This window comes from Solea senegalensis, linkage group LG4, assembly GCF_019176455.1.
Source record: "Solea senegalensis isolate Sse05_10M linkage group LG4, IFAPA_SoseM_1, whole genome shotgun sequence".
Taxonomy (NCBI): Eukaryota; Metazoa; Chordata; class Actinopteri; order Pleuronectiformes; family Soleidae; genus Solea; species Solea senegalensis.
Window position 1 is genome coordinate 8872342 of NC_058024.1, and position 20528 is coordinate 8892869.

The following is a 20528-nucleotide window of genomic DNA, read 5'->3' on the forward strand; positions in this document are numbered from 1 at the left end:
GCTCTCCCTGTTGCTTGTTCCCAACTGTTGTGTCATCTACCATCTTCATATACTATGTCTGTGGGTTTGAACATTGCTGCTGCCTGCCACAATGGCGTTGTTTTGATTCTGACTGTTCCATGAGTCATCAGCTACCAGAGCTCTATGCTGTCAATCATTCTGGTGTCCATTCATATGTGATGTGCTTTAATGTCCTCTAAATGGGAAAAGAAATTACAACACTGACATGTTCTACTTAACAAGAACTGAAGCTACTGATTGAAACCATCCTCCTCAGCAAACTGTTAAATGATGTTATACATCAAGTGAGAAGTAGAAGCTAATTTCCCCACAGACTTCAAATTCAAATTGAGTTTGTTTCACAACCAGCAGTATTGTCCCCTAGTGGCTATTCAACAAATTGTTATTTCCTGCTTGGACTCACCCTGCAAACTGGAAGACTACTTCCACTTTTTGTGCAGGGTCTATGGTTGTATGCCAAAATAACATGAAAAAAACACATTGTTTTGTAATGTGAAACTACTCTCATTATCATGTGATACTGATACTGATATTTTTCTGGCATGGCAGCATTACGCTTCTGTAAACAGCAGTGTTAGGTTCACGTATAAGTCACGCAGGGGCAGATAGAGGTGAGGTTTAAAGATGTTGGAGAGGAGAGGAAACACATGCAGGACATGGATAAACATGTAGAACAGCACATCCATGTTCACTGATGCTAGTGTAAAAAAAAAAAAAAAGACAAGCTGGTCATAACTCAAGAGGCAACAGGACTGACAAGGTTTGAGATCAGGAGGATACAATACCATAACCACATTCCCTGTACAGTGTGACATGCAGCATTCAGACTTTTTAAAAGGTATAAAAATAAAAGATATAAAGACAGAGAGACGCTGTACTCACTGATTCCCCATCTCTGTGATGTGCAGTGAACAGAAGAAACACACACATACACATACACATGACCACAGTTAGACGTGACAAAATGATATGCAGCTGTGGTTTTTTTTGTAGGTGTGACATTCAGTGTGATGGTGTTAAGAGTTAAGGCAACACTAAACACACAGAGAATCAACGAGACAAACACACAAACTTCTGTAGCTGCTGTAAAAATATGCTCTTTGGAAATCTGAGGCTTCTCAAGAATTCTTGCAGACACAGAAGAGATGATATGATTAAAAATACAAATCATTCTAGACACAACAAATAAAAATGTCAAAAAAATTTGTCAGGTCAAAGAGCCAGGGCTAAAGTGCGTTTCAGAGCATGAGCACACAGAGAGAACTTCAGAGGCAGACTGTGCTTCACTAGAGCAATAATTCTCTACCCTGGGATCGGGATAATTTCTCGGGGTCACCAAACATTAAAATAAAATACAATGCAATTTATATTTAACTGTCTGTACCAATGCTGAGATCTGTCTTCAAAGGGATGCTATAATTAGCAAGGATTTACCGTTGAAATTAGATGGTAAAAGAAAACAATATGGTCAATTGTACACCAAACAACACATGCCAGGCCAGTATGTGGCACTGTAGCGCTGCCACAGGAATACACAAAAAACAGATAGGAAGACGTGGCTTTATGTACAAACTATAGGGCTATAACATCGTCTTCATCACAAAGTTGCAAATTGGTTGAATACATGAAAACACAAGGGCAGCTTTTTGAGATTTTTCTCACACTGTGACCTGTTTTCAAAAACTAGTGTTTCAAGTAATTTTAACTCATTTTGTTTTGAAATGAGTAAAACATTTCAAAACGATGTCCCAACATCCCAGGACCTTATTTCCCCCCTTTTTTCATATGACATCAGAGAAAGTCCACTTCTCTGACTGTAGCACAGTATGACTTCAAAAACACTTCAAAAGAATAAATAAAAGTGGCTTCTCTTAAGAAAAAAAAGTGTTAACATAAATCTCATTTGATTTCATGTTTTGCAAATAAATAAAAGGTTATTCTTGTATGTTTGTTTTAACTGACGATGGCTTTGATTATTATTGTTTTTAAAAAGCTTCCTTTTATTAACTTCTCATATACCATCAACATCAACTGCCTGATATGATGGTGCCTCTGGGCTCTGACCAGCTTCCTGAATGACTGACAGAGAGATTTACTAACAGCTGTCTGATTGGTCAGCTGCTGTCTATGACGCACAGCAAATCTCCTCTCAAAGTGAGCTTTTAATTGATCAGCGGAATGATCCTTTAAACATCCAGGGTTATGTGTGTGTGTGTGTGTGTGTGTGTGTGTGTGTGTACTTTTGTATGTGTTGCCTCTTTTTGGCATAAACACTGACCCTGTCAGAACCAGTAGTCCTCATGAAGACCCAAACCTGGTCCTAATGAGGCAGAACCTAATTTCTGAGGAACTGGTTAAGGTTAGGGCTGAGATTTGAAATGTTTGTGTGAAATGTTTTTAAAGTTACGGTAAGGCATTAACTGGTTATGGTTACGGTTTAATATTGCTTTCTTTAGGCTTACCAAATGAATGGAAGTTAATGCAGTGTCCCCAGAAAAATAGCTATGCAGACCTGTGTGTGTGTGTGTGTGTGTGTGTGTGTGTGTGTGTGTGTGTGTGTGTGTGTGTGTGTGAGAGAGAGAGAAAGAGAGAGTGAGAGTTGAAAGGGAAATAGATCAACAGAAATGGGGAAGACTAAATGAGAAACTAAAAATACTTCAGGCACTGGAAAGGACAGCAGTGGAAAATGACATGTCATGTTTACCGACAAAACCTTTTATGCTCTTAGGATTAATAATAATAACATACAATCAAGACATGAATTACTGATATTTATTCAAATAAATGAACAGAGCACTGGGCATAAAACCTTTAATGACCAAAATATTGGTGATTCAAAATAATTATTCCAATTAACATTAATTAAGATTCAAAATAGACTGAGTATTCAGTCTGTGCTACCTTTGTTATATTCGTATTCACACAAAGGAAGATATATTTTGTGAAGTTAAAAAATATCTAAAGAAGGATTCTGTGAACGTTTTAAGTGGAAAACAATAATCTTAAATATAGGACTGCAACTAACAATATTGGCATGATCTATTCATCTGTCAATTATTTTCTCGATTAATCTAATCTTGTTTGGTCCATAAAATGTCAGAAAATGTTGATTGTGTTACTCAAACCTCAAAATTAAGATGTTCTCAAATGTCTTGTTTTGTCCACAAAGCAACATTTTTTCAGTTTTAATGATTTATTTGTTATGTGGAGCAAATAAACCAGAAAATGTTCATACATAAGAAGCTGAGAAATCAGAAAACTTGTTTTAATTATAAAACAACTCTAAAACTGGATAATCGATTGTCAAAATACTTGACAATCAAATTTAGTAATCGATTAATAGTTAAATTAAAGTTTTGCTGGAATTACTTAGTACAGTGGTTTTCAAACTCCCAATAAAATAATTTTCTCTCTCATCATCTCTCTCCCTCCTCTTCCTCACATATACTCACTATACACACTGGTATGGTGAGATTAGATTAAGACGAGCCGAGGCGAGAGACTCTTATTATTATTATTATTTATTTATTTTAAATGTTATATGTTTCATTTTCTACACAGTCTCCACGCCGATCACATACCCTGGTGTATACAGTAGTATACAGTATTTCTACCATCAGAGGAAGCTTACCACAGTTTGAGAACCATGGACATGGAGTAGATGTAGGCTCCCCTATTGTGACCTTTAAAATGTTCCCCATTCATGATTAGTGTGATAATTGCAGATCTGAGAGAAACAAATATGTTCTCTTCAGTCTGTAGAATAAGATATGTATAGATAAGATATAGACAACAACCTAAAATTATATTTTGACACACTTTTGGCTTTAAAAATTATTGCACCTCCTGCAATTTGAAAATTGCAGTAAGCTGTTTTGTGATATCGATAAAATTTAGATTCATTTTTCAGCCCTAATTGCATGATAACATTGTGTGTTGTAGTAAATAGTAAAATATGACGTGTTAGCATCGCATCTTTCAAACTACAGCATCACTTTTACAGCGAAACGATGAGTGCATACGATATTCAGTGTCGGGTAACTAGTCCCATCCTGGTCAAAATCCCTGAATTGGATCTTGTTCTGAACAGAATAAGATCCAAAATAACACATAAATGTTTTACTAAGCACAGGCAGTGACAGTCATGTGACCAGAATTAAGAGAATAATGCAAATGTCTGTCACACTACAGTAATCATAAAAGCTATGTGGACTTACTTTAAAGGCCACATAGACCGGAAGCTCCAATTAACGCTGCGTTTGTGTGTGTATCTGCGTACATTCAACCGCAGAAGAAGAAGAACTACTCTCGTTGTAGCTGCTGAGATGCAGAGCATCCACCGTGCCAGAGGGGAAGCTGTGTATCTGAGAGCTGGCCTATCTATTACGTCACTTCCAGGTACCTGGCCAATCACAGGACAGTGGGAAAGCTCTCGTTGGCTGGCCAATCACAACACAGTCCACGTTCTGGGGGTGTGGTTTTGCTCTGAAACAGCGCGGCTGACGAGAGCGTCAGTGAGGAGATATTTTGATCGGCTCGTTTGCAGCGATTAGGAGGTTTTTAATCATGAAAACAAGTTAATATATGTAAGTAGACCTCCATAACTAACACATATGTGTGATACAAGCATTCTATGTCACCTTTAAAACTGCAGTGCTAACATTCAAATGTAAACAAATGTTTGTTGCATTCATAGTCAAATGAAAGAGAGTCACACAGTGACATCAGCTCCACATGACTCTCTCTGTGTTTGTCACTATAGTGGTGTTAAGTTCTCATGTCATGTTTTATGTCAAGACAGACAAGCAGAGCGGCAACAATGCACAAGTGGGACAACTGCAAACATGTCTGAGTATGTCTCAAAACAAAATGAAACGTTTCAGAAGTGAATAATTCTTCTCAAAAAATGCAGTCCCTCAGTCAGGTCCGATAGTTTTGCTTGACAGAGCCTGTTCTTACATGAAGAACACAGCATACAAATAATGCTCCATCATTCCTCTTCAGGAGCAAAATTATGGCAAAATAATAATACCAACAAAAAACAATACAAGTGATGCACTAAAGCTTTAACATAAAAGGAAGTAGCGAAATCTATCAGTGTATCAGTGCCACTAAGTAAAACGTGCATTCCAGTTCAACTTGGAGATTTAGAGCAACTTATTTGTTTCACATTTGGTGATTTTCTACTACACAGTGGCTTTACTCGGCATGGCTTGACTCTGCACGGCTTATCGATACTAAATGTGACATCGACATACTGCCAGCCACTGATTTGTCAGAGAGTGTCTTCACTGGAAGAGTCATGAGTGTGACGTCCGACACAAAAATCAAACCGAACAATGCCGAACTGTAGATCAATTAAACATACTTACAAATCAACATCAACATTTAGCAAGGGAATTTATAAAATCTCAATGTTTAACTTGCCGCTGTATTTCAGTTTAGTGTCATGCAGGAAGTACTGAACAAATATTTTGAATTGATTCTAATGATTGAGTACACCGAAAACAACTGCTTTACAAGTCATTAGTCATTAGTTTGTGTGTGTCGCATATAAAACAAAGTTTGGTGCAGTTTTGTGCAGCCGTGCTATGATGACTCCGCCCACGTTGAGGAGGTACTATAATAATGGAAAACCATTCCAAACCGTGTAGAGTTGAGGCATGCCGGGCTGTGTAGTGAAAAAGCTCCAATTAAGTCACTTTTTCACACTGTACCATTCTAGTTCAATATATTGACATGTTGCTACAGCAGTATTGCGAGCAGTGGCTAACAATGGCTTGCATCCATGTTTTTATCCGACTTCTCGCATGGAATTCATTTAATGTTCTGATTTCTGATGTAAATGGACCACACCAGAAAGGATGCGTTATCTCTTTCTGCTGTGATGTGCCAGTGACACGTGACTTTTGCTGCAACTCAGAATTTCCGAGGTCTCGGGACTCTCCCAATATTCAAATTTCCAACTCTGGAACTTGGAGCGACCTCACATACCCAGAGTCAGGATTCCAAGTTGGCTGCCCCCACATAAACACTGCTTCTTTTACCCTTAATAGTGTTTATTTCATATATATATTTGCAGTAAATGAATCAAAAACATAGTACTGTTTAATTTTTATCTGCAGACATGTTGCTATGCAGTTCCGACTTCCGACGTAAATGAAACGCAGCATTTTTCATCCCTTAGGTTTTGTGCTGCAGCTTCCTTAATGATATATTTTATGACACTACCTTGTCATATGTATACTTATTATTTTTCTTAATTGATTTGTTTAGGGCCTACAAACTAACAAACTAATAACACAATGTGTTTGTTTTACATATTTTCTGATATATTTTCTGAAATTTTAACAGAGACTGACTCCAAAACAGTCTGTCGTCAAACACAAACGCAGAGTATGTGGCTCCACTTATATTAAAGAGAGAAAATCGGGACTGTTGTGATTTTAGTATCGGGCATGAAGACTGGTATCAGAGGAGGTTTATCTCCATGACACCAGTGAAGGACTCATGCTAACTCCTACAACAACACACTTTAAAAATAAATAAATAAATATGAAGTAAAGCTGAGAGTCCAGTTCGTGTTTACTCTTCACACTGACAGAGTAAACAGTAAACATCATGTTAACGACGCCAAACGTCACTGTCACTGATAACTGCGGCTTGGAGAAAACGAGCTGTTAAAACGTTAAAAACAGCAGTACTTAGACCGCGCTCCGACATCTTTCTCACCAGCTCTGACCGGGTCAAAACTGACCCTAACGCTCGCTCCTACCTGAAAAGAGGCGGTCAATGAGCTCCAGTGTCCGGCTACAAGCGTCCACTCTCCGTCCGTGACTGTTCCTGCGTGTGCGTGTGAGTGTTCCTGTGAGTCTCGAGCTCCGTGTGCCGTTCTCTCACACTGAATCCGTACTTGACAACCTCACCAGCAGGAGCACTCCTCCTGACGTCATTGCGGCCCACGGGCCAATCAGCGCGCGAGCTGCCGAACACAGGTAAACAGTTCTGCGACGCCATTGGTCGCCGCCTCGATGCTCGCGTGCGACTCCCAGCGTGCTGTACATACAGTAGGATGAAAGACGCAAACCGCCGTGGAGTTGAACACACACACACACATTCTCGCGCAGGACTCTCATAAGGTTATACATTCCTTAACCCCTTACCCTTACCTTAACCATCATAAACGACTGCCTTATCTTAACCCTTAACCTAAACCTAATTATATCCAAAAAACAGGACTAAAACCCCTTTAAAATTGTAAGGACAGACTGCCGTTTAGTCCTCACAAACATACACATACAAGAACACAGGGGTTTGCACAGTTATTCTTCTGAGGACACTGCATTGACTTCCATTCATTTGCACTGTATAAATAAAGTGTTATCCCTAACCTTAACCACAACCCGTTAATGTCCAACCCTAACCTTAACCTAACCACAATTCACATATTAGCCCTAAACTTAACCAATTCTTCAGAAATTAGGTTCTGCCTCATTAGGACCAGGTTTTGGTCTCCATGTGGACTACTGGTCCTGACAGGGTCAGTGTTTATGCCAGAAAAGGTCCTAAAGAGACAACAAAAATGAACACACACAGGTTTCCCCTGCTATTCTTGTTAGTACACTTTCCTGACTTGCATATGTTTGAACAGCATGTCACTTCTTAAGATAGCCTTTTCATGAGTTAGTGAGTTAAATGTGTTTATTTTACTTATTGGCACAAAGGAAGACCACTTTAATCTGTTGTTTTTATACCTAACATGACCGTTAAATATTTCAGATAACAACATTGCTGGCTGGTCTGTGGGAAACTGCCTTTTAATCCAGAGGAACTTTCTGAACCTATAGATAACTTTACCTGCTTATAGATATTGTCACTTTACATAAACATAATAAAATTCATCCTGATATGTTCAGATACCACTGAGATATACACATCTGAATCTTCATCTTTACAAGGTACACACACCAGGAAGAACTACAAAATAAAAGAGGAAACAAAAAAGTTATACTCAGGGTTCATTAATGATTTAAAAAGAAGCTATAATGGCTGACTGGTGTTAGTGTGTGTATACATACATATATATATATATGGGTGTCTGTTCTCTCCTCACTCCTGACCTCGACCCAGTGATAATCAGTGTGCAGATAATGGACATGTGCAGTGTCAGCATGTTGTGGTATAGTGCGCCCTCTATTGGATTACATGAACCTCTCATTCAGATTTAAAGTCTTCTGTTGAGGAATGTGAAGTCACACATGATCAATGTGCACTTACAGGCTGTAGCTGCTGTATTTTAAAGGTCAGTGTTTCAATGTGAATAAAGTGTGCAAAGTTACACATTCAGTCCACGCAAATGCAAAGAGATGATCAATGATGATGTTTTGACAACTTTGTGACTGATTTAATAAAGTTATTTTGGTTTAAAAATGGGCTTCAGTGTTTTAGTTTAGTTTACTATTCATGCATGATACAAATACCAACATAAAATGATATAGACAGTAATTGTCAGCAATATTTCTTTAACATTAACAATATTAACCATAAAACAAAAACAATGCTCAGTCCACAATACACAATTATGAAAGCTTTGTACAAGCTTGAAATGTTTAGATTTGAAAAAAAGGTTAGAAGAAAAAGAGATGATATGATGTTTTGGCCTTGTATTAAATTGCTAAGAATTTTTTTGGTTGAGCCAAATTTACCTGCCTACCACTGTTTATTCAAGTTTATTCAATTTCCACTTTCTATTTGCATTTTGTATCATGTATTATTGCTGATTCAATTAATTCTTTGTACTTGTCAACCTCTGATAAGAGCAATACAACTTTTCACAGTAATTCACAGCAAAATATAAATAATATGATATAAAAGTACTTAAATGTATATATGTTCTTAATTACTTATAATTTGTTTAAGATGCTGTTCTAACAAGTTCATTTTCCCTGTGAAATTCAAATGTACTCGAAGCTGAGAACACTTTACAGTTGTGTCTCTCTGTGTGGCCACTGGGCGTCGCTGTGGTACAAATGCAGCAGTGTTCTGGTCCACTAGGACCCTCTCGTCGTCGTTGGCGCTGAGCCGCCGCCAGTTGCCTAGTGACGAAAAACTAAAGCTTCTTCTGTGAGCTGATTTCCTGCGCTCTCGAAAAAATCTCGTCACAGCCTCTCACACAACTTTTCTCCTCAGTTTCCGTGCGTCTGTCTCGTCCCCACGCGTGGACGATGGTGCGGGACGACACGTAAAAACCTCGCGGGGAGGAGCGTGTCACGTTTACACATCGCCTTACGTCGTGAAGGATGATGAATAATTACGTGTTCATCAGGGTCGTTGGTAAAGGTAGCTATGGAGAGGTGAACCTGGTGACACATAAATCTGACCGAAAACAGGTAAGTCATGGCAAGAACGTGCCGAGTCATGTTGCAGTAAAGTTGACGTTAAGTGTTCGCCACGAACGCATTTTTAGTCGTTTTTTACGTTCAGTAACGGACGGTGATGCTACAAAGAGTTAGCCTGAGTTAGCTGAAATCGTCTAAAGCCTCTCAGATTTGTTGTTATACGATTTCCTAATGCGCATTATCGCGTAATTACGATGTAAGTGCAAGTTTAGAGTCTAATAATCATTATTATTTGTACAATCGGGTTATTCTGTCGATTAATTGATTACTTGATTGTTTGGTCCATATCATTTTAGAAAAAGTGTTCCCCAAACATGGAACTAATGATGTCATCAAATGTCTACAGTTTCACTGATTTATTTGTTATATGGAGCAAATAAACCAGAACATATTCACATTTAAGCAGAAAAAAACTCCCAGAAATATTGTTTTCATTATAAACCCCTCCAACTCAAATCGATTATCAAAAATGAATGAAGGTGAAAATTGATTAATCTTAATTATTTTATCAATTAATTGTCTTGTCCATAACATGTCTGAAAATGTAATTTGCTGTTTCCGCAGACCTTGAGATTATGATATTCTCAAATAAATTGTTTTGTCCACGAACCAAAATTATTCTTTTTTACTGGCTTCTTTGATATATGGAGCAAATAAACCAGAACATATTCAAATTTAAGAAGCTGAAAAAAAACCCAAGAAAGCTTGTTTTCGGTGAAATGGTAATAAACAGATTCTGTCCTTAATTTTGAGTCCCTGTAATGTCCTTGAAATTGATGTCAACCAAGGTTTGGGAACCTTGATTTTAGAAATAATCTTTTACAATAGTTTTCCAAAACATTTGTCCCAGGACAGTTCCACAAGCAGTGGATTTTACACAGATACTATATCTTCAATATCATTAAATATTCATTTATCCGTGTGTTTCAGTATGTCATCAAGAAGCTGAATTTAACCACCTCCTCCAAACGGGAGCGACGTGCTGCAGAGCAGGAGGCGCAGCTTCTGTCCCAGCTGCGACATCCTAACATCGTGACGTACAAGGAGTCCTGGGAAGGAGATGACCGCCAGCTGTACATTGTGATGGGTTTTTGTGAGGGCGGTGACCTCTACCATAAACTCAAACAGCAGAAGGGGGAACTCCTGCCTGAGAAGCAGGTGGTGGAGTGGTTTGTCCAGATAGCCATGGCTCTCCAGGTACGTGAGTTCCACGTGACGTCAGACACAGTTATTTTCCTTTACACTGGTTTTTAAAATATATTTTTCTTCTCAGTACCTACATGAGAGGAACATTCTCCATCGGGACCTGAAAACACAGAACATTTTCCTGACAAAAAACAATATTATTAAAGTCGGGGACCTCGGCATTGCGCGAGTGTTGGAGAACCAGAATGACATGGCCAGCACACTGATAGGGACTCCATACTATATGAGTCCTGAGCTCTTCTCTAATAAACCTTATAACCACAAGGTATTTAAATGATCCGCCCTCGTAATGTTGCTTTTCATTTCTGAACGTAAACTGTTTCACACTGGATGTGTTTTGTTTTCTTCAGTCAGATGTTTGGGCCTTGGGTTGCTGTGTTTATGAAATGTCTACACTCAAACATGCCTTCAACGCCAAGGACATGAACTCGCTGGTTTATCGAATAGTTGAAGGAAAGGTGGGTTTCATTTCAAGTCCGCAATTCAGCTTTAAGTTCAGCGTAAAACTTATTGAACAGTGTATTGTGTTTTTCTACAAATTATTTGTGCTCTTCTATTTAAAATAAACCACATTGTTGTATTAAACATCCATCCTCAAAGATCTGTTTGTATTTGGAGAGCATTTATTACAACTGTTGACACCCGGCATTATAAATTTTGTGTGACCACATGAGACTGGATTTGGTTTCCATCTCCAAGTATTCAAACTCATACTGTTGTCATGGCTGCTCGCAAGAACAAAATTAAGATTTCAACAAGTCTGACTGCACAGATAATCGATGAAAGAAATGATAAGGGGGTCGGTGTTAATATTGTGGTGGTGGCTACATATAAATCAATGTATGGGCACTGATTTGTGTAAAAAAAAAAATACAGTGAAACTGCTGAAGATCAGTGGACGTCAGCTAAGGAGCCAGATCCTAATCTGTCCTGTGGACAACATATAACATTCATGATGCGCTGTAATCTCATCTCCAAATGTTTTTTGTGACTGGTACTGAGGCCAAATTCAGGATGGATGTTATTGGGGCTCAAACCTGAAATTACCTCAATCTGTAAATTTTTTGGATTGGATCACTCAGGACAGATTAATACCAGGTCTGAACTAGGTCTATAGGTCTGAAGTTTGCATGTTTAACAGTTTAACAGATGTTTTTAGGATCCAAGCTCATGTTGACACATGATACACTGAACATACACTGGTAATTATTCGTCGTAATAATAATAATAATATTAATAACAACACTTTCCCTGTTTCCAGCTGCCTCAGATGCCCAGTAGATATGATTCTCAGCTGGGAGATTTGATCAAGAGCATGTTGTGTAAGAGGCCTGAAGACAGACCTGACGTCAAACTTATCCTACGGCAGCCTTACATCAAAAAACAAATCGCCATGTTCCTTGAGGCCACCAAAGAGTATGTGTCACTGAGAGCAAAACTCCATGCTATTCATCAAATATTCATTATTTTATGCCAAAATCATTACACTGCATATATGTTTCACTTTGTTTTACCAACATTTTCTTCGTTACTCTCTGGATTGATGTATTTTTTGTTGCTTCTAGTATTAGAAAACACATCTGCGCTGTTTATAGACGTTTCCGTTTGTTTCTTTCCACACCAGAAAAACTGCCAAGTCGAGAAAGAAAGCTGTGACTGTCAGTGGTGACAGTAGAGTCAACTGTGAATCCGTGTCTGCGGCGTCAGTTCAGCCAAAACCTGAGAGGCAGCCACCAAGTCCTCAGTCAGAACCTCATGTCAGGGTGAAACGGGTGAGTTATTGGTCCAATAGCAATTCTGGTTCTCAATCACATTTCTCAGAATTTAATATTTATTTACTTAATGATTATGATTGTATTCTATTTACCTTTGACATATACGTGTGTATATTTATCTAATAGTAAACTACAATTATATTTATTCACCTGCCTCCTCAGAGAGAAGAGAAACAGCATCATAAAGTCTCTAACGGCATCACCGACTGCACTCCAGTCCAAAAACCTCCGCCGCCCAAACCCCCTTCACCTGACGCAGCTCTCCACTGCAGCTCTGTATCCATGGCGACTGTCAGCAACATCAATATTGATGTCCCGCAGCAGGAGAGTGAGAGGCCGACGCAGAAGCCGCCGACAATTGTGCCGCGCCACCGCGCAGTAAATGATCACGGGACTCACGGCGCGCACAAAGACACCAAAGGAAGAGGGAAACCGGATCCTTCTCCGTCTCGATCACCTGCCAAACCTCCATCGATGTCTGTATCAGGTGTTAACAGCAGAGCAGCAGATGAGAGACAAGCGCCCAACGGATCGTTAGACATTCGGCCAAAGGCCACATCGAGGCCTGGGGATACTTTTCCCGTCTTTGTGGAGAAGCAGATGTCAGATGTGGATGATAAGGATGATACCATGGAATTACTTCAAGGGGCTGAAATGCAGGAGCCAGAGCTAGAAGTGGAGAAAGGAGCTGCTTTTTCCCCGACACACAAATCTAATGCAGAAAACAGTAGCATAGTGGTGGAGGAAGCCAATGTTATGGACGATAAAAAGGACACACTTACCATTTTCAAGGGAACTCCAGCACTGCACATACTTACCTCAGACATTCAAGTAAGTGATGGGAACAACTGAATTTGAATTTGAATTGTTCGGTTTTAATTTCTTTCTCTTGTTTCTCTGTAGAACTTGGAATCCACAGAAAAGCTGTTAGAGCCATTTACTCCAGCACTGGTAAGAAGAGGTCCAACAATCAGTTTAGTGATTACTAACTTCAATAACCAGTTATTGAACAACTTGAATGGTCTGTCTCTCCAATCTACATTTTATGCCTGCAACAGGTCATCAAACAACAACAAAGAACTCATTTTAGATGAATAGATAAGGTTTTAGACTTAGCTAAATGTCTGAGAACAAAATGGGCGATTGGCAGATTAATATATAATAACATTTTATTAACTGATTAATCTTTCTCCCCCACACAGGTAAGTATAAAAATGTTTTACTGGTTGCAAACTTTGTCCTGATAGATTTTTGTTAGGGATGCACGATACTGGTGTTGGTCAGTATTGGCTTTAAAATGTAATATCTGATATTGGCAAACACGTTAAAATCCCCTGATATGACAAACTATAACTAATGCTAATGTTTAACTAAAGTTGACTTCTAAAATGGCACCCACAACAACTATAATTTTTTTGATGTTTATTAATTTTGCACAATGAAGATAATCAGCTGTATATGTTATTGTCACTACAGAAGAGAAATGAACCTAAATTACCTCTGCAGTCAGACACAGGGAAAAACGTGTATATATATAAATTATATATAGGTATTGGCTATTGACCCAAGCATATATCACCACTTTTATGTTTATTGGATTTTGTTTACCGCAGTTGGTAAAAAAAACGTGTTATTGTGTTTGTTTAGGAACCTGAGATGGAGGAAACTCCACAACAGTTTTCATTAGAGCCCTCTATGTCACACGTAAGAAGAACATTTCTTTATTTCCTGAAAACACAATCCTAGTTATCATTCCTTTTAGATTGTCGATTAATTTATAAAACGATAATATCTTTCTTTGTGTGTGTGTTTTAGTCTAAAGCTGCTGCTCCTAGACCTTTACCTCCACCTCCTGCACAGACCACGGCCGTGGAAGCGAGGAAGAAGAACAAGAGGAACATAGAGAGCAAAAAAACTGACGTGGCAGTCACCTCTGCTTCAGTGAACTCCTGTAAGAAGGGATTATTCCTACTGCCACAGGTGAGAGAGCTCACACTCTCACTAACAGCCTACAGCTACATTACTGCTCAAGAACCACTGTCTTAACAAACTTAAATTTAACAACATTCTCTGGATCAGCCATTTTGTGCGTGACTGGGAAAAACAATGTTTGTCCCACAGGGGTAATTTTGTTTGCAACCACACAGAATGCACAAATACATAAATGTATAAAACATAAACACAACGGATGTCATCATGACAAGCCATGTGACCTAATGGCACCTTAGGTTTTTCGATTTGACCCTCCTGACATAAGCAAAGCTCCTCCCTTTTGGCAGAACTCTAAATTCTGTGTGCAGGGTCTCCCAGGATTTTGCCAAGTGGCTCTCACTTAAAAGATATGGCCGAAGTCCATCAAGTCAATGCCACTGACATCAGGTCAATCTTATGTCTGTATATACTGTATGTGTTTTCAGGATCGTCCTTTGTCTGCCAGAGAGAGGAGGAGGCTGAGACAATCCCAAGAGAGTCCCTGTCAACCAGGTACCATCTGTCTTTTTCCTGACTGATATCAGAACACTGTAGTCAGACCTACACTCCTTCACCCTGAGAAACAAACAGCAATATGCACTTCATTATTGCCGGAAGAATTAGACAACCTTATTTGTCCCAAAGGACCTGAATTCCTTTTGAATCCTGAAGACTTTCTGGATCTGTATAGAACTACAGAATTACCTTAGCACTTATAGCTATTACCTGATCTGTTCAGATTTCACTGAGATATACACATCTGAATGGGAACTAAATGGGACTTCTATGTTCAGTTTAAATTACTGCCAAATCAGTAATCGGGATCAGATCCGGATGAAACTTAGTCTGATGGTAGAGTGTCTGATCCTGCACACACATACCAAATCACATTGATATGTGTGTGCCCATTATAAGAGATTTTAAAACTGTTTTTTTAAGCTCCTCCTGTTATCTCAACACACTGTGAACCCTGCTTTACTTTCACAAGCTCTCATATTTGACAAATAATACCATTGATTATTGAAACAGTCCAGCCCTCTTAAATGTTTTTGTTTTTGTTTTTTTTACGTTAAAGCTTTGTCCTCAGGTGTCGATGTTGTGAGACGAGCGTCTTATGACGTCTCTTCCACCAAGACTGAGCACTCCCTTTACCATCCATTTACCAGATCTGTGTCAGACATAATGACTGGGAGCAACACTAAGGTACATACACTCCATCACTCATACCTCACGAGCTACTGTTCCACTGAATATACTGTGGATCAGAATTCTGTCACAGCAGAATGTGGGATGTGTCTCATTACAGCAGGAGAAGTCGGAGCAAAGGTCGGACGATGATGAATGCAGCTCATCCACGAGCTCCACCGAGCGTTCAGAGGGAGACTGCAGAGAGAGGTGAGTTCAGAACATTCATTTTAACTCTGTTATAGATCCTGCCCACACCTGGTTTTAACACCTGGTGTTAGCACCTGTCCTGAGCGATCAGATTACAAGTGGGCAGCTCTGAGTTCACGTCTGATCAGTCGGGTTTGGACAAAAATCCTGAAGTTAATTTTTGGTCACGTTAGGTTAGGTCAATTACTTTGTCATTTCAAGTTCTTTTAGCGAAACATGGAGTGAAATTTGGTGAATTTAAAATTAAAAATACAATGCAAACATAATATATAGATGTGGAGTATAACAAGCAAAAAAACCTAGTGTTTCTGTCTAGAACTGGAGTTTACTATTAATGACAGGACAGTGAACACAACACACAGGCTATTCATCCACAGTGGACGTTATCCTCTTTCCTCCAACAACCTCGAAATAAACCATGATGGTCAGATGTAGGGCTGCAACGGTTATTCAATTCATCGATGATTAAGTGATTACTAAATTGATCAACTCAACTCTTTTGATAATCGTTTTTTTTTAAAGAATTAAAATAAGCTTTCTGGTTTTTCAGCTTTGTGAATATTTTCTGGTTTCTTTGCTTTATATAACAAAGAAATCATCATTGTTGGTTTGTGGACAAAACAAGACATTTGAGAATGTCATCATTTCCAGGTTTGGGAAACACTGATCAAAATGTACTCGATTTTGAGAAGATAATCGACACATTAATCAATTATGAAATAATCATTAGTTGCCGCCCTCGTTGGATTATCAGTTATCAGTGGTTACAGTTCAACTTGTTTACTTGTGTGTGTTCACGGGTCTGTTCGTTTAGTTGCTTCCTCGTGGACGTAATAACAATACAATTTCTCATTTGTCATAAAACATGAATAAAAATAAACAACCACCTGTATTGGGTATTTGTTGTGTTCAGACAGAAAAATGTGTTTCGAAGTGTAACTAAACCCCTTTTTCCAGGTGTAAATCTAGTTTGTTATTTGTTGATCTAAATGGAAATAAAGTATTAAAAATTATGTTATTTATGTATCGTCTACAGGAAAACTGAATCCTGCGAGATGCAGGACTTAGTCCACATGATGACCCAGACTTTGAGAATGGATGTCGGAGATCATGTGAACGAAGTGGACAAAGGCAGATTTGGCTCGACTGCGTTGCCTGAGTTTAAACTGAACAGGAAGTACAGGGACACCCTGGTGCTTCATGGGAAGACTCGAGAGGAAGCAGAGAACTTCTCACTTGGTGAAATACCAATGGGTGAGAAACACTCAGTTTTAGTCATGTCTTATCCAGGCAGCCATTTTGGAGCTCCCTTGTGTTTATTAACCGAGTCTGTGTCTTTAGACGGCTCCACCTCTGGACCAGCCAAGATCAGGAGAGCAATAGAACAGCTGAGGACGGACGTGGTGAAAGGGCTCGGGGTCAAACTGCTGGACAGAGTGCTGGAAATCATGGAAAAGGAGGAGGAGGATGACACTAAACGAGAAGTACGGTTTTAAAACGCAACACATCAAAGACATAATATGTCCTCAACCCCAGATTTACACTACTGTGCAAAAGTCTCACCAGCTTTATGTTTAGACCAACCTTTTATTTACCTGCTCAGTGTAAATAGTTTCCTACACTTTGCCTGAATCTGAAGCAGGTAACTCATCTGTCCTTTGTTTCTTTATTAATGCGAGTTGTGTTTTTTTTCTTTCTGTTTCTACAGCTGCGCCTTCGTGACCAGATGGGGGACGAGAAGTACCAAGCGTATGCTGTGATGGTCAGGCAGCTAAAATTCTTTGAGGATATCGCCTTCAAAGTTTAGAGAAGGCTGGCATGAACATGAGGACACACTTCACTTTTGCATTTTGTTGATATTACGTGTGAGAAGGAGGCAATCATTTTCACAGTTCTTACATGACAGAATAAATTGAAACTTGGATGTGTATGTGGGGGGGGGATTTCAGAAACCAATCCTTGTGCATGTAAAATGATGTAAATTTCCTTCACTGTATCACAGTACAGACATGTTGCCTACACCCTTCAGGATGCCTATGCAATGACTTAAGTCATGTTACAGCACTTGGACTTTCTACTTGCTGAATATTCATTTATTTATCATGCAAGACAGAATCTCAATAACTGATTCACCCGTTATTTTTTTACGGCCTCACTTAGGTCTATTGTATTTTCTTACACACAAATATTGTAATGTAGATTAATTGTAGATATTAACATTTTAATTTGTATTAAATACTCAATTTTTTTTTTTTCTCGTTTACGCTTATTTTGTGCAAACTTGTTTTAAAGAAATGTTTTCTAAAAAAAGTCCACTTTGTAGATGCAGAAAGCATCAGATGTTTATTTGGACACAAGCATTTCATAATTGACTGATAAACACTGTAACAAAGCTTTCACCCTAAATGCTTGAAATATTTTGCATTATTATAAAAAGTTGTATTCACAGCCAGGGAGGGACAGTTGAATTGAGTTGATTTTGAGTTATGCGAGTTACTTGTGCTTCTTCTTCTTGGTGGTCTCCTGAGGTTTCTGACTGGGCTCACTGCTCATCTCTGGCAGTGGAGGCTGCCAGGACAGAGGGTTCTTTCTGTACATGGGCCATGGAGGCAGCGTCAACTACAGTCAAGGAAACAAACAAGCAAGCAAGTTATGTAATGTTTGCTGTTAATTTTAATCGATTACGAATAACTGAGAAAATAAGTGACAAAAAAATCATTGTTAGTTGCAGCCCTAAAAACCACCAGTAGATACTTTGCCTAAAATCATTCAACCATAATCTTCATAATCGAGTGCTCGGGGCGATAACCGATACTGTGCCCAACTGCAGAGGCCGTTTTTTTCACATTAACATCATATGTTGCCTACTTGTGTCGCAGCAGATGTAGATATACATTTTCTTGAATGAGCAAAATAAACAAACGTGATAGTTGTTCAGGGCACCAGCATAGATGTCAAGGAAGTAGCGGCCTATTAAGCCTACTGTATGCCGATATCAGATAATACATTTTAAATCCAATATCTGCCGATACCAATATCGTGCATCCATAGTATATACAGTATTATAACTTCCTCAACAATATATGGCAAAAACTTACCACGCAGGACACAGCAAAGCCAGCTAAGACTATGTACACTGTCCACCCAAACTGCTCAACGAACAGACCAAACACGAATCCAATCACCTGGAGACAACATGCAAAGGTTAAAAGTCATCACAAACTCAGTGCTACTGCACATGTGTACCACATTTCATGTATAATGACAGGTTGTTACTTACCGCAGAGATGAGTATTATTCCTTGGAAAATCTGTTCAGCCAGCTTCTGACCTTTATAATCCTGCAACACAATAAAATAAGAATACATTATGAGTACAATATCTGACACCATGAGTCTAAACTACTTTATTTTAAAGATACTTTCTGGACGTTTTGGCTTAATTTAACAGGACTGAAACCTGGTCATCTTTATTTCACAATGGCTGACACATGTTTCTTTTTTTACCCCCCTCAATCTGAGAAAATCAGTTTCAAGGTTTTTTGAAAATTAGAACAAGCTCTCAGTTTTTTCAATGTGATATTTGCTGGGTTATTTGCTCCATATAACAAATAAATAATTTCAAACAGCATGTACCTACTGAGAACAAAAACATGTGTGGACTTAAATAAAAGAATGCCGATTTAAACATAATTAATCAATCAAGTGTGACTTTCTATTTTATTTAGATACATTCAAAACCTTCTTTTGCTCCTCTACACAATTCATTCAACTTTTATATTAGTAGTTATGGCATCTTTAAATATAATGTACAAACAAATAAAGACTCTACATCTGCATTAATGGCTATTATTATGATGCATCACGAATTATTGCATGGGAATTCCCCAAATACTCATACAACTTATATTTAAATGATTCATTATTGAATGTAAAACATGTTTTATATGATTTGGGACTTTGCTGAATATGAAAACTCTGCTGGTTATTTAAAAAATACTTAGCAGCTGTTCTCATTATAACCACAGCAGAACAGCATCCACCGGCTAATGCTAGCTTAACAAAAAAAGCATAAATGAAACGCGACTAACACACCAAAACATACAGCTCTACAATAAAAAACAACCGAGTTAAATCTTACCATGTGCGAAGGTATGGTCTTGAATATCGACAGCATCGTCTCACTTAAAAATGAAAAACGTAAATCTGATAACAGTTTGGTCCAAACGAGTGCAAACTGAAGCAATTCAACTTCCGGTCTGAAAGAGATACGTCAACCGAACTGTAACGGAAACCCCTTCTTTGCGCATGTGCAGACTGTTCCGTTACCGCTAATGTTTATTTCAGATGTGGAATAACTACTAAAACGAAATATAACGTGGAAAAAACTGAACTCTTCTAAGAATGACTCCAAGCTAATGTACGATATATGTATTGCTGAGGTATGCCAGTTATAGTCGGGGGCTCTTATTTTGAAGGCTCGGGTGAAAGGAAGTAGTGCTGTGTAAGATGGGCAAAGTAATGGTGGGTATGAAGAAAAAAATATATATGTTAATAAGTCATAATCACAACACACGTACTTCAGATATCGTAATATGACATTATTTGTGTTTGATATCCCCGAATCTGCCGTTTTGACATTAAAGTAGGTACATATCCGTCAGCGTCGCAGGATCACAGATCTATAACTAGTAAGGATGGGGCAAAGTGCCCCGTTCAGTATAGAAGTTAAATGTGTGATCAGTGGAACGCTTTCTCTTTCGG

The 20528-nt window shown here is 38.6% G+C and overlaps 3 protein-coding genes across 4 annotated transcripts in view; 1 reads left to right on the forward strand and 2 right to left on the reverse strand.

The window, feature by feature from the left end:
• The window catches only part of camk1b (calcium/calmodulin-dependent protein kinase Ib), a 53846-nt gene extending 46917 nt beyond the window's left edge, over positions 1–6929 (reverse strand). The window contains exon 1 of one of the 2 annotated variants that reach the window (XM_044024182.1): positions 6797–6929. Coding sequence is in view for 1 of the 2 variants with exons in the window: in XM_044024181.1 (XP_043880116.1) it covers positions 904–914 (11 nt within the window). In the remaining variant the exon portion in view is untranslated. Of the gene's footprint in view, positions 1–903; positions 972–6796 lie in introns of those variants that run through there. The other variant, XM_044024181.1, reaches the window with a different exon arrangement.
• A 2193-nt stretch (positions 6930–9122) lies between these two features.
• Positions 9123–18014, forward strand: nek4 (NIMA-related kinase 4). Its single transcript, XM_044024387.1, has 16 exons — positions 9123–9410; positions 10350–10616; positions 10693–10890; positions 10976–11083; positions 11887–12041; positions 12250–12397; positions 12563–13231; positions 13304–13351; positions 14048–14104; positions 14216–14380; positions 14818–14884; positions 15447–15574; positions 15678–15766; positions 16803–17020; positions 17108–17250; positions 17475–18014. Exons 1-16 carry the CDS (start codon positions 9321–9323, stop codon positions 17571–17573), a joined length of 2649 nt encoding a protein of 882 aa, XP_043880322.1. The 5' UTR covers positions 9123–9320; the 3' UTR covers positions 17574–18014.
• A 63-nt stretch (positions 18015–18077) lies between these two features.
• On the reverse strand, positions 18078–20045 carry spcs1 (signal peptidase complex subunit 1). Its single transcript, XM_044024388.1, has 4 exons — positions 19906–20045; positions 19047–19106; positions 18865–18951; positions 18078–18385 (listed from the first exon to the last, which is right to left on the reverse strand). Exons 1-4 carry the CDS (start codon positions 19939–19941, stop codon positions 18260–18262), a joined length of 309 nt encoding a protein of 102 aa, XP_043880323.1. The 5' UTR covers positions 19942–20045; the 3' UTR covers positions 18078–18259.
• Positions 20046–20528: the final 483 nt, after the last annotated feature.